Source organism: Chiloscyllium plagiosum, unplaced genomic scaffold, assembly GCF_037043375.1.
Source record: "Chiloscyllium plagiosum isolate Xiang-an unplaced genomic scaffold, Cpla_swu_hap1 HiC_scaffold_17, whole genome shotgun sequence".
Classification (NCBI taxonomy): Eukaryota; Metazoa; Chordata; class Chondrichthyes; order Orectolobiformes; family Hemiscylliidae; genus Chiloscyllium; species Chiloscyllium plagiosum.
Genome location: NW_028270155.1, coordinates 69,506,299 through 69,520,660, shown reverse-complemented (window position 1 = coordinate 69,520,660; position 14,362 = coordinate 69,506,299). Strand labels below are relative to the sequence as shown.

Below are 14,362 nucleotides of genomic sequence, written 5' to 3'. Positions count from 1 at the left end.
AGTGTGTGATTTTCCACTGATTTCTTGTGAATTACCTTCTTAAAATTAATGGTAACATGAAGTGCACCTGTGGAGGAAAAAGTTAAGTATGAACTTGGCACAATCATTTACTATGAGAAGCAAAATCAGATAAATTATCTTCAGAGCGAGAGGCTTAATAATTGGACATGAGGAAGATTTGGAAATTCTATCAAAATTTATGGACCAAATTTATGAGAAACTTGACATTAAATAGATATGAGGCATTGTCAGATTTTGATAAATTTTAAAAACTGGTTGGATAGTCGACAGAACAACATATGCAAGATTGCAAACATTTTTCTTCGAGAATCCCAATTCAGTGCTTGTCTTTACCTTGTTGGATTGAAAACATTAAAAAAGAGTTAGACTTTCAGATAAAACACACCTTTGGAACAAATGTCAGAAACCTTTAACAAAAGAAGGCCCTAAGATAATATTAGTTTCCTGCAGCTTTCTTGACACAAATGAGACATTCAATAGTAACATTGGAAATGGAGGATTCAATGGTAGTGGCATTTTGGGGTTGTCCTAAATTGGAATACAAGCATCAATTTGAAAGATGGATCATACTCAAATGGAGTGATGATACAGGCACCTTGGTGAATGAAAGAATAAAAAGACTGATCATTCCATGTAAAATAACCGGGATAAGGCACATTATTAACACAACTGTGTATGAGGTTGGTACCGAGCGAGTCAGCTATGCAAAAGGCTCAAATAAAACTGCATATGGAAAATGAGGTAATTGTTTTGGGGAAGTCATTCAATTTTAAAGTTTACACAATCATAGACATTATTGTATCCTCTTAAGGAGACCCCGTTTCTCAAATCAAATTATTAAATAAGTATTAGTAGCATTAGGGAATAGGAGCTAAAAAGTAAAAAAAAAGCTAACTATTTCAAAATAACATCAGCAGCTTGCCCATCTATCTCCTCATAGATTCAAACCCCAATTAAAGGATGCAAGAGTAAGGGAAAACTAGTTCAGTAAATTTACAGAAGGTATCAATAATATAAAAAACATAGAGGAGGACATGATCACATGTCAAAGGAGTCTCCCATTAGTAACAGACTTTAATGAAGTTGTAGCAATGGACTTGAAGATATGAGGTGAGAAAAGAAAAATTTTCATTTTGAACTTCAGTCAATGCAACTAAATTTCAACTAGGTTTAAATCAGTATACAAAAAATATGTTGTTAAGATAAAGCTTGATCATGGACAAGATAATGGAGAAGAGGCAAAGAATGCCGTGGTGAATAACTTCCTGACCGACCGCCGCGCCCCCCCCTCCCCCTCCCCCAAAAGCCCGTTCACTATCTACAAAGCACATGTTTGATGGAATACTCCTCTCTTGCTTGGATGAGCAGCAACACTTGAGAAACTCGACACCATCCAAGACAAAGCATCCCATTTGATTGGCAACACATCCAGAAGCATCCATTCCCTCCACTCCTGACACTCAGTTGCAGCAATGTGTACTGTCTACAAGATGCACTGCAGAGAGTGCAGGCGCCAACAAAGGAGCACAACCTTTGTGCATCACTCAATCGGTATTGCAATTTGTGTCAGGCTTGAGTCTGCGATCTGGGGAGGGGTAAAATTAGCTCAGTTATACTAAGCCTGTCTGGAGGAAGGAAACTCGGAAGGGATAAGCTTCGAGGAATGAATGAGACAAACAGAACCCACATAACATTTCAAATTGTAAGCCTAGATTTTCTGCCCCAGCCCCCATCTGTGGTGTTCTGATGATGCAGGGTGGACAAGGCAGTGTGACTACTCAGTGACATTCCATGGGGTGGCACAGCCCTGCTGCCTCACAGTACCAAGGACCCAGGTTTGATTCCACCCTCAGGTGACTGTCTATGTGGAGTTTGCATGTTCTTGTCATGTCTGCGTGGGTTTTCTTGGTGCTCCAGTTTCCTCCCACAGTCCAATGATGTGCAAGTTAGGTGGATTGGCCATGCTAAATTGCTCATAGTGCCCACGGACGTGATGGTGGATTAGCTGTTAGAATGCAGGATTATGGGGTTAGGGTAGGTAGTGTGGGTCTGTGTGGGCTGCTCGTTGGAGGGGGTGGCGAAGACGCGATGGGCTGAATGGCCTGCTTCTACACAGTAGGGATTCTATGTAGAATCTTGCCCTTTGCCGTTCTTTGATGCACGATTTAATGCAGATAGCCACAAGTCACAGCAAAGCCTTTTCAACTGTATTTTTACCTTAAACAAGCCGAGCAAAAGTTGGCTGTATGGCTGGTGTCCATTGTACTGCTCCAGCAGCTTCTCCAGGCTGATGGCCCGGTCCAACTCAAGGCCTGAGGTAGTGTCCCAAAGGAAGGCCACCCGTTCGACATTCTGTGGTAGGTGTGGGAGTAAAAGTTGAAACCTGTGAGTTTCCACTTAGAAAAGAAAAATATCAAAATGAATCATGGTCAGGTGACACTGCACAAAGTGAGAAGTGGTGCAAGTAGTAATTGCCATTCAATTACTGAAGTGCATGCTACCTCTGAATTATTTTACGGACTTGAGGACTTGCTTTTACGTGCATTCTACGTTGAGCTTTTCCAGAATGAAATCCATGCTTCCTTCATACGAGAAAAAGATGAAGCTGCGTCGGCAGCAAAGAAAGATGCCAGTAATGAAAGGCCTTATCCAAAAATATTAAAAGAAAAAAAAATTTGCATTTGTGTAGCACCTTAAATAATGACAGAACATGCCAAAGTACTTTCTGGCTAATGGAGCACTCCTGAAGTTAAGGCACTGTTATCATGGAGGAAACTTAGCAGTCAAATTGCCCACAGCAAGCTCCCACAAGCAACAACAATCTGATAATCAGATAAACTGTTTTTGTGATATTGTTTGAGGGATAAATATTAACCAGACTCTGGAGAAAATCCCTGTTCTTCTTCCAAGTACTGCCACGAGCATTTCATGACCAAATGAGAGGGCATTGACGGGAGACTTCATCTGAAAGATGGAAGTTCTGACAGAGCAACACTCCCTCAGTTCCACACTAATTTCTTTGTGGTCAGGTCTGGAGTACAATTCAGTAAGTTTAAAAGTTGGATGGTCAGGCAATGCAGGATAGACCTGCATATGATCTTTATAAGTATTTACTTGAAGAGAATCACATGGCAAACATGGATCTCCTAACCTGACAACTACATTTTCAGGCAGTTCCTACTTATAGGGCTGCAAAGTGAATGCCTATTGCCTGCGTACAGGTAACAAAATCAGTTACCTCAAACTAAATCAACATGGGAAGGTGAGACCTTGTAAGCAGATAGCCTGAGGCAGCAAGAGCGGGAGTAGGCATCATGGGGCCATGGTGGGGTCAAGCCTTTGTGAGGAAATGGTGATTAGAACCATGGAAATAGGCTAAATAAATGTTCTTCCTTTCATTCAGTCATTCAAACTCTGCCAATTATTTGTAGGGTAATCAAAAACTATTCTTATTGCTCCATTCTCCCTCTGTAGAAATATATCTTTCTCTGCTTCACATGAGCGCATAATCTTTCCTGAAATGATACACTAGTCTATGCCTCAATGATTCCTCAAAGCATTCCAGGCTACATCAGCTCACAAACCAACAGAGCTAAATTGTTGGGGTTTAGGAGCATTCGGCGCAGCCATTTTGGTGTGAGCGATTTGGCGCGGCCTGTTTGGCGCAGCCCATTTTGCCGCAGACCCATTTAGGCACAGAACTGTTGGATCATCAATGAAAATCAACATAATAGTAGAATTATTAAATGGGTAGTTTCCAGTAGTTTGTAGTTATTATTAAAATAACTAGTCATCAACCGTGGTTTCTCAAAATTTCTAAAAACAAAGAAAATATAACCCATTAAAATGCCATCAACAATTTTGTCAAAACGTGGAAAGGAAAAGTGCTCATACGATGGCTATATGTACGTATTTGATAGATATGCTGCTGATAAGATAATAAAGTTTTGGAGATGTGAGAGGAAGGACATTTGCAAAGCTCGAATTCATGTTATAAATGGTGACCTAGTCAAACAAATTAATGAACATTCGCATGCAGTTTCGGCATCTAAGGTGGAAAGAGACACTGTCATTTCAAAGATAAAAGTACAAGCTGCTGAAACTGTAGAGGGAAGATTACAAGTGATTAATGAGTGCCGAGAAAATTTGTTGGAAGCTTGCCAAGTAATGCTGCCTAACAACAGAGCACTGAAGAAAATGGTTCATAGGACAAGGAAAGAAATTGCTGCCTACCCAGTAAATCCAAGAAATTTAGAAGAACTTGTAATTCCAAAGTTAAAAATCACACTACACCAGGTTATAGTCCAACAGGTTTAATTGGAAGCACACTAGCTTTCGGAGCGTCGCTCCTTCATCAGGTGATAGTGGAGGGCTCAATCCTAACACACAGAATTTATAACAAAAATTTACAGTGTGATGTAACTGAAATTATACATTGAAAAATTTATTGTCTGTTAAGTCTTTCATCTGTCTGAGTACCATGATAGTTTCACTTCTTTCATGTGTAAATCAGAAAACCTTTTTTTAAAAAGTTGCATCTCAGGTTAGCTGTTTACAATGGTGATAGCTAGACAATATGTTGAAGGTGTTAGCCCCCTGTGTTCTCTGTCTATGCCATGAGGTTTAGATTGATTCTAATCTAACAAGTGAGATAACGGAGTTTTACATGAATTCATGCAGTTTCTGAGCTCAGAGTTCGACATGAATGCATGCAGTTTTTGAGCAAAGTACAATGTAACCCTGCAAGTACAAATTCACCCCACAAAATATGTGCGCGCATGTGGGTCTTTGTGTGTGTGTGTGTGTGTGTGCGTGTGTCTGTCTGTCTGTGTTGGGGGTTGTGAGTGCGAGAAAGTGTATGTGTGCGCGTAGTGAGTGTAGAGTGTCTTCAGTCTGTGAGGGGGTGCATGTGTGGGTGTGGGAGTGTGTGTGTCTGTAAGGGTGTGTGTGGGTGTCTGTGTGCGTGTCTGTGTATATGTGTGTATAGTAGTGTCTGTGTGTGTGGGATCCTCCAAGGCAGACTTCGAGACAGGCAGCAGCGAAAAGTGGCCGAGCAGAGGCTGATAGCTACGTTCGGTACCTATAGGGAGGGCCTCAACCAGGACCTTGGGTTTACGTCACATTACAGGTGACCACCATTGCACTATACACACACACACTCCCACACACAGGCACTCCTATATACACGGAGACACATATACACAGACGCGCACACAGACACCTACACACACCCTTACAGACACATACTCCCACACTCACACAAGCACCCCCTCACAGACTTAAGACATTTTACACTCACTACACACATACACACTTTCTCACACTCACAACCCCCAACCCAGACAGTCAGACACACACACACAGACAAAGACCCACATGCACACATATATTTTGTGGGGTGAATTTGTACTTGCAGGGTTACATTGTACTTTGCTTAAAAACTGCATGCATTCATGTCGAACTCTGAGCTCAAAAAACTGCATGAATTCATGTAAAACTCCGTTATCTCACTTTTTAGATTAGAATCAATCTAAACATCATGGCATAGACAGACAACACGGGGGCTAACAGCTTCAACATATTGTCTAGCTATCACCATTGTTAACAGCTAACCTGAGAATGTAACTTTTTAAAAAAGGTTTGTGATTTACACATGAAAGAAGTGAAACTATCATGGTATTCAAACAGATGAAAGGCTTAACAGACAATCAATTTTTCAATGTATAATTTCAGTTACATCACACAGTAAATTTTTTGCTATAAATTCTGTGTGTTAGGATTGAGCCCTCCACTATCACCTGATGAAGGAGCGATGCTCCGAAAGCTAGCGTGCTTCCAATTAAACCTGTTGGACTACAACCTGGTGTTGTGTGATTTTTAACTTTGTACACCCCAGTCCAACACCGGCATCTCCAAATTGCAATTCCAGATAGCTTTAAAACATATTCTGTTAATGAATATAATGAACAATTTTTACTAGCCGACAGCGGTTGCACCATCTGCAGAATTCTTATATTTGGAAGAAAAAGGAATGCAGAGTTTCTAAAACATTCAAAAAAGTTATATGTTGATGGAACATTCAAAATTTCCCCACCTCTATTTTCACATGTTTATGTTATTTTAGGGGAAATACATAAAAGGTGTGTTCCCACTGTTGTATGCTTAACTCCCAAATAAGTTACGAACAACATATGATTTGAAATTATTTGAAATGGTTCTGGAAATACAGCCTACATGCCGCCCTGACATTATCAACTGTGACTTTGAACTTGCAAATTTCAAAAGTTTTCCTTCTGCAGAAATCCAGGGATTTTTTTTCACCTGGCTCAAAATATGAGAAAACATCTTGCCAGTTTGGGACACTTGAGTAAGTATAACATTGACTTGGAGTTTTCTTCGAGAGCTAAAATGATAATTGGTCTTTCATTTATTCCGACTGAAAACATTGATGAAGTTATTAACATTTGGCTGATGCGCTTCCAGATGAACTGCATCCTCTGCTGGACTGGTTCAAGGATAACTATGTAGGTAGAAGATTACGCAGAGGAAATGGTAGGCATCCACCGCTTTTTCCAGTTGGAATGTGGAATTTATATGAAAGAACTTTAAACAATGAGGACAGAACAAACAATCATGCAGAAGCTGCCCACAGGAGATTACAATGCGAACTTGGAGTGGAACATCCAGTTATTTGGAAATTTATTGACAGTTTACGAAAAGTTCAGAGAGGAAGGGACATTTACTATGAGCGTCTCATAGCAGGGCACAATATTCCGTTGAAATTAAAGAAATTCAGGGAAGCAGACGCTGGAATACAAACATTCGTAAGAAGATTTAGTGAGAGAAATGATGTTGAGTATTTACGAGGGATTGCCCATAATTTTGAATAAACATCATATTTTAGATGTTTGGTAATTAACTTATTTCTTTTTTTTAAAACATTTTTACTAAAGAGAATAAACATTACTTTAATTTTTATTGCTTTCATTAATGCTTTTAACTCAGCCTGAAAAGGAATAAATATGAGCTGCGCCGAAATAGTTCTGTGCCTAAATGGGTCTGCAGCAAAATGGGCTGCACCAAACAGGCCGCGCCAAATCGCTCGCGCCAAAATGGCTGCGCCGAATGGTCCCACTCCAAAGTTGTTGTGTGGTGGGCAGGAGGAAGGCAATGCACAAAAAGGAATGCACACGTTTCTCCTCATCATAGATAACAATCGATAACTCCTCGTCATAGCCTCCTTTGCTGGAGGACAAAATATAGTATATCCCTTTGTTTTCATATTTGGAACTTTATACCTGATTTGTACTTCTCAAGTAAACACATACAGAGTGAGATGTTTCCACACAGTCCCTAAAAGTATTGAATTGTTAACATATTCACGGAATCTCACTGTACACAAAGAGCCTCTTTAGCCCAACTCTCCCATTTTACTCTCAAAAGTGAAATCAATTTGGGTCCACTGTCATACCCTTTACCCATGCACTTTGAAATTTTTATTTTTCCAAATAATTTATCAACTTCCCTTCCAAAAATAACAATTGCAGTTTTTCTTTCTATCCCAACTTCTTGCATTAAAAAGTATTTTACAGAGAGGTTCTCCCAGCTTTGGCTGAAGATTACTGGACCTTTAGGGAGCAATTGTTTCACTTGATGTTCAGGGATTTCTGCTGATCTGCCACTGAAGATATAGTAGGAGATCAAGAGAACTCAGAAGAATTTTTCTCCTATTATTCCAAGTTCACCTAAACTAAACGTTTGCACCTGCTTAGTACCATCTCTTCTGTCTTTGTATTTCAAACTAAGTCTTCATTTCTACTACTGCTGTTGAATCAGACGTCTTACTTTGCCCCATCTTACTTCTGCAAACCCCTCTGGTCCACAATCCGCTAACGAACTCTACAGATCAATTCCACCTCTTATGCACAGCAATGTGTCACTGTAGTGCCACAGTGACTGACACTGCAGTGACTCTAGTCACTGTGATATACCTTCAATTGCCAGAACCTTAGGCACTGAAATTCCCTCTGTAAACTTTTCTTCTTAAGGTTCTCCTTACAACTTACTTCTTAAATAGGTTTTTTGTTACATATCTTTTTGAGTGGCTTGGTGTGAAACTCTTTTGGCTAATACTCATGAGAGACACCTTGCAATGCTTAGCTCCATTACAGACAGATTGGATAATTTATTAAATATGTTTGCTTATGAGTATACCTGTTTTTCCTGTCCTAGTGAGGTATCTAATGCAACATATTTCCACTTGCCACGGTCTCCTTTCCATTCTTGTACTGTAGCAACGGTGGGTTTTTCAAGCTCCAGGCATATCTGAGGAAATGAAACATTGGAGAAGGTTAATAATGTGAAGGTGCTGAGCTGGTGCCCTCTATCAGTGGAGATGTTGGAAGGCACAACAGTCTGCCTGGTGATTGGAGATGGAAGAGCTATATTTGCGGCGCTACTAGGTCAGAGAATAGGAGATCCCTGATTGGGGCTGTTAACCCGGTCCAATCAGGGAGCCCTCACTGACAGATATAAACAGGAGTGTCAGAGCTTCCATTCACTCTGAGATCTAGGTCTGAGGGAGCTGAATCAGTGTCAAGGACTCTCCAATTTGTGTCATGGAGGGGACTAGCTCTGTGCTGGCTGGACCACAGTCAGTGTGTCACTGCTGCTGTTGGTTTCTGCTTTGTTTTGGAGAATCTGATTGTGAAACTGGCTGGTTTGCAAAGCCGGTTTTGTTAACTGGTATCCCTTGTTTTTGTTTTCCTTCAGGAAAAACAAACACACAAAAAAAAATAAAGAAAATCAAAAAAGAACAAATATCTTCTCTGGCGAAGGGTTGGGGGGGGGGGGGGGGGGGGGGGGGGAAGGGAGGGAGGGAGCGGGGAAGGAAAAGAAACTCTCCTCCTCCAAAACACAGATGGGCAGCAGGAACACACTGACTGTAGCCGAGCCAGCACAGTCAGTCCTCTAAACTGAGGAGATTCTAAATCTCCTGGTTATATCTCCCTCCCACCCTCCTACTACCGCTTAACATTTGTAGTGCTTATATTTTCCCTAGTACCCACGATATGTGTGTGTTTGTGCGCAACACACTGAAAGACAACGGGTGTATAAATCTTTATTCTTTTTCCACCACCAGGAAGAAAGGAAACATCTGAGTGTCCAGTGACAAGCAGTGCCCTTCTCATCATAGGGCAATGCTGTGTGAGGTATTCCTTTTTTCCAAACTGCTTAAACTTCACAGTCAATGTGTTTTAGTGCTCATTAGGGAACTGTTGTTTGACTGGCTGGTTATAGCCTGTGTGTTACTCTTTTCTGTTGTACTTTGAGAAAAGGATTATAGAGTCATAGAGATGTACAGCATGGAAATAGACCCTTCTGTACAACCTGTCCATGCCGACCATATATCCCAACCCAAACTAGTCGCACCTGCCAGCACCCGGCCCATATCCCTCCAATTTGTATACCTATCCATCCTTTGGATGGACCAGGCCTCTGTGGAGCCTGAACACCTGCATGTGTGCTGTGGACTCTTTTTCGGGAGTGGACCAAACCCCCATGAGTTAACTGCAGCTTCACAATGTACTGTGTTCCTGTGAGTGGGCCTGGTTCTCGATATACGGGCCAGGCCTCTAAAGAGACTGAACACCTATATGTGTGCTGCGGGATGTGCATTTTCTGCCTTGGGGTATGGACTCTGCCTTGGTACTGGAAACTGTATTGTGAGGATTTTGTGAATTCTGTTAATGTATGTGGGTTATGTAATTAATTGCATTTGAGTGTGGGCCAGAGTCAGCTAGTCAGTACATGGGGCGGATGGGAGTTGGAGGGTCGATGATCGGCCTGGGGGTGTCTGTTAGAATGCAGAGTGGCTGGGGAATAGGCAGCTGAAAACGTGGCCATGGGAAAGCTGGATAGGGGAGGAGCAGCCGGTACGCGAGCTGACTAGGAGCCAGAGGGTTGAGACCGGCCCGGAGAAAAGCAGGAGGGGCCTGTCAGTACATGGGGCAGGCAGGGCCAGGCAACTGATCGTGTCCTTGCATGAAGTCTGGTATAAGGCAGGCCAGTTACTATGTGGGAAGGCTGATCCAGGTGGTAGGAAGGCCGACCGGGGGAGGACTGGTCAGTATGCAGGGAGGCTGGGAATTGAACAGCCGATGGCCGGTCCGAGGGAACGCTGGCCATGGGAAAGGGTCAGTCAGGACGTGGGGTGACTGTGTGCTGGAAGGCTGACAGCCCGACTGTAGGAAAGCAGGTCGGAGGTGGCTGGTTAGTATACAGGGTGACCGGGAGCTGTTGGCCAACAATTGTGCAAGAGGAAAGTAGGCCGGGGAGGGTCAGTCAGTACGCAGGGTGACCTGAGACCGAAAGGCCAACAGCGAGCTCTTGGAATGCCGTCCAGGGTAGTCTAGTCGGAACGCAGGGCGACTGGGAGATGAGTGGTTGATGGCCAGTCTGGAGAAAAGCGAGCCTAGGGAGGGTCAGTTCGTATGCAGGGCGGCCAGAGACTGGAAGGCCGATGACTGTCCTGCAGGAAGGCTAGCCAAGAACTGTCTGATCAGTATGAGGTGTGGACTAGTGTCAGGTGCCTTTTTTTATAGCTATAGTGGGTCTGTGTTCTAAGGACTGTTTCTTATTTGATTGCACGGTCTTGTCTGTGCTTGTTACCATTACCCTTGACTGGAAGTGGGATTTGAGGATTGTCCTCATCTCCCTGAAAACTGGTTGAACAGTGGGGTTTGGTGTTTGGCTTTGCAGCCTTTTCCCCTATATATAGTGATTTTTTTGTGAACTGCTTCTTTCTCTTTATTGTTAACTGCATTTTGTACTGTTTAATAAAATAAAGGAGTGTCAGAAGTTCCGTTCACTCAGAGGTAGCTCTGAGGGAGCTGGCTCAGTGTACATGTAAATACAATAAAGTGTAACTTGATGACGGGATACCAGCCTCTGTGGAATTATTTCAGATCCATTTCAGGTTCAGTCACTGTCTTAATAGTCAAACATAACTATCACTTTCCACATTGCAAGTTCCCAAAGGAGTGGAATGGACAACTCTGACTTTTCTGATTTGAGGAGTGTTGGCTGATTCCCGGAGAATTTAGGCTCAAATCAGGTCATGTGAATTCTTGCTTTGACTTTTCATCCAGGAGTGGGACAGATCCACATCCAGGTCATTCTGCTATAATGTGCATTCTGTTAATTCTGAAATGTGATAGATGAATTGGGGACCTGTTTCTAAAATGCAAACTTTTAAAACATGTTGGCTGTAATGTGATTACATCACCAACACGTCAAGCGCCGCTTCTAAAATGCAATTTTTCTATAATGCGGGGTTGCACAAGAACGCAATCGTTGTGTTATAGAAGAACTGCGTGTAGTTCTTTCTTACTCCTGATAATTGTTGTTGTTGCAGTGGGTGAGATTATTTTCTCTTCATCCCCTTCCTCCAACTCACAGAAATGTGGCTTGAAACAAACTCTAACCATTCATGTGTTGTAACCAGTCACAATGGTTAAGGGTCAACTCACTGGAAATGCTCAACAAATGGTTTAAGCCTGATCATTCCTACTGCTTCATGGTGGACATACCTGGGTTTCATGAGTGGTAGCCAGGTTTCCACCCACCATATGGTAAAATAAAAATGTCACTCCGAGGTTCAGGCACCACTATATTGCAGCATCATGTCAGAGAATCATGGAATGAAATCTGCATACAAGCAGGCCATTCATCTTGTCAGGTCAGACCTGGCTCTCTGTAAAAGCTGCCAAGCCTGTCTTTTCCCTGTAGTCCTGCTGTTTAGATAACTATCCAACATCTGTCAGAAGGCAAATGGCTGACTCTGCCTCCAGCACATTGTCAGGTACTGCATTCCAGATACTCACCACTCACTGCGCAACACTGTTTATCCTCCTGTTGCCTCTGGCTCTTTTGCCGACAAGCTTAAATCATTGCCTTCTGCTTTTCAATTCTCCCACCACTGAGAACTGTTTCTCTCCATGTGTCCAAATGATTCGTGTCATGGTGCTTTAAGGGATTCATTGATTTGGTGGACTCTGTTCTCTCCTCTTCTACACCCATTTTAAAATCACTCCCTTAAACTTGTTTTTCCTGTTGTAATTTATTTTACTTGTGAGTACTTTCACAAGCCTTCAATTCTACACAACAGACACCTCGGTCAGTATCCTCTTTGTGTACAGTTGTTGTAAATATTTAAATGTCTAAAGTTGTTTAGAAATAAAGGACTTCCAAAGAAACCCAGACGTAGTCACAGCAGGCCCTCAAAATGTCCGGTGAACTGATGCCTGTCTTTGGAATAAGCTGACAGAAGGGATTTCCCTCATCTACCTCCCTCAGCATGCCACTCAATCCCAGGCAGCTTGCTGGGCTGGAGTTGTGTGGAGCACCTCATTAATTTAGGAGATGCTGAAAAAGGAACTGCAAGAAGATCTGGCATTAGATCAGGGAAGTACTTGACAGTAATGGCTCCCGATGACTGCACAGGAAGGACCTCTCCAGGTTTCTGTGCATTACTCATTGTCTTTGGTCTTTAACCACCGGCAAGCTCCAGTGTTTATTGGTTACACTCTCTGGCATCCTTTGTGCCTCAGTTTGGAAGCAGAAGTCCCCATGTTGTGTGAATCATTTAGACCAGGGTGCCTCTGGCTTTGATTTGTGGTTTGTGTGGAGTTTGTGGATTCCAGGCACCTTGGCTATAGCTCGCTGAGACTGACTGGGATTTTCCCGAGCTCGGGAGAGCTCCTAGTCACTTGCCAAAATCCTGCTGAGTATATGTAGACACAGAATACCACGGATGTAACTCCCCACAATGGCAACGGATGGTTCGGTGTTAAAACAAGCAGTCCACTTGGGTACAGTCCGCTGTCCGTTGGCTTGCCCGGGGAACAGTATTTCCCTTCTAAGCAGTTGAAAGTGCAATCAACGGAGATACACAATGAAGGTTGCTTTACTGCTTCAGAGGCATATTTGGAGCACAGATCAGGATGGTTTTGCATTGTTGTTGGAGATTTAAAAAATTACAGACCAAGATTACAGAACTTCCTCAGTGAATCCCTACAGTATGGAAGCAGGCCATTTGGCCCATTGAGTTCACCTTAATCCTCCAAAGAGCATTCAACCTGACCCACCCCTGCAATCCCCCACTTCCCATGACTAATTCATCTAGCCTGCACAACCCCGAATACTATAGGCAATTTAGCACGGCCAAACCATCTAACTTGCACATCTTTGCACTGTGGGAGAAAACTGGAGCACCCAGAGGAAACACATACCACACAGTCAGTCGCCCAAGGCTGGAATCAAACCGGAGTCCATGACACTGTGAGGCAGCAGTACTAACCACTGCGCCACCAATCCACCCAATCAATTAGCAGAATACATAAAGTCTCGTTCACTAAACAGGAATTGAAACCCGATTGTGGCAGGATAGCGCCAAATCCTAACCATGAGACTGCCAGGGAAGATGGTAGGTGGAAGGTTCCTGATCTGCGTTTCTAGGCAATACCAAAGCCACACAAAGAACTGGTCAGACAGAAAGGTACCAGCAAGAGCATTGCTCCCAGGCCAAGACAATGGAAGCACCTCACCACTTCAGAGGAGACATTAACACCTACCTCCAGAACCAGCGATACTGTCAGAATGTTGCTTTATGTAGAGAGTCATGACATTCCTCCGATAACTATTTTCCAATTAGCATCATTGTAACTAGATTACTCCATTTTCAGATGCATTGTATTTTCACCATTTCTAATTAGCCTTATTATACAGCATTATTATAAAAACTGGTCTCATCCTCAGCTCTGGGAAGAGAAATTCTGACCTACCTGTACAGACTGTCAGTTCTGTGTCAGCCGAGTCAGCTTCTCTTCCAGCGATATCGCTTGTAATAAACAGCATGTCAATATTACCCGATCTAGTTTGTGTGGTCTCTATTGGACAAAAGTTTTCCGACAGTCAACCTCCCACAATTCCTCTATGCTGCCTGAATTGCTGTGCTCTTCCAGCACCATTGATCCAGAACCTCCCACAACAGTCGTACTGCAGTCAGCACTCCAATTCAAACAAAGCCTAAAATCTAAGGTTTGGGCCTCCTGAGCTGATATTGACCAACATCTTGGATCTCTTGAATTCCCTGTTATTTTTTTGTTTGATTTATAGGAGTAATAATTTTGATAGCTCTGAAACTCGACTAAACACACTCTGTGCGCAAAATTCTCAGTGTGCATGGGGTGAGTGAACTGCCTGTCTCCCAAGTCCCAACTGGGAGTTGTCACGTGTTATCTCTGCCACAGTTTCTCCAGAGGTTGATTGTCGACCACAA

The 14,362-nt window shown here is 42.8% G+C and overlaps 1 protein-coding gene across 2 annotated transcripts in view; it reads right to left on the bottom strand.

Moving 5' to 3' along the window:
• LOC122558569 (endonuclease/exonuclease/phosphatase family domain-containing protein 1-like) overlaps nt 1–14,362 on the bottom strand; it is a 64,421-nt gene that overhangs the window by 14,430 nt on the left and 35,629 nt on the right. For both annotated transcript variants that reach the window (XM_043707314.2, XM_043707313.2), the window contains exons 4-5: nt 8,236–8,346; nt 2,239–2,373 (exon numbers count right to left, since the gene is read on the bottom strand). In XM_043707314.2, the coding sequence (XP_043563249.2) occupies nt 2,239–2,373; nt 8,236–8,346 (246 nt within the window). The remainder of the gene's footprint in view (nt 1–2,238; nt 2,374–8,235; nt 8,347–14,362) is intronic.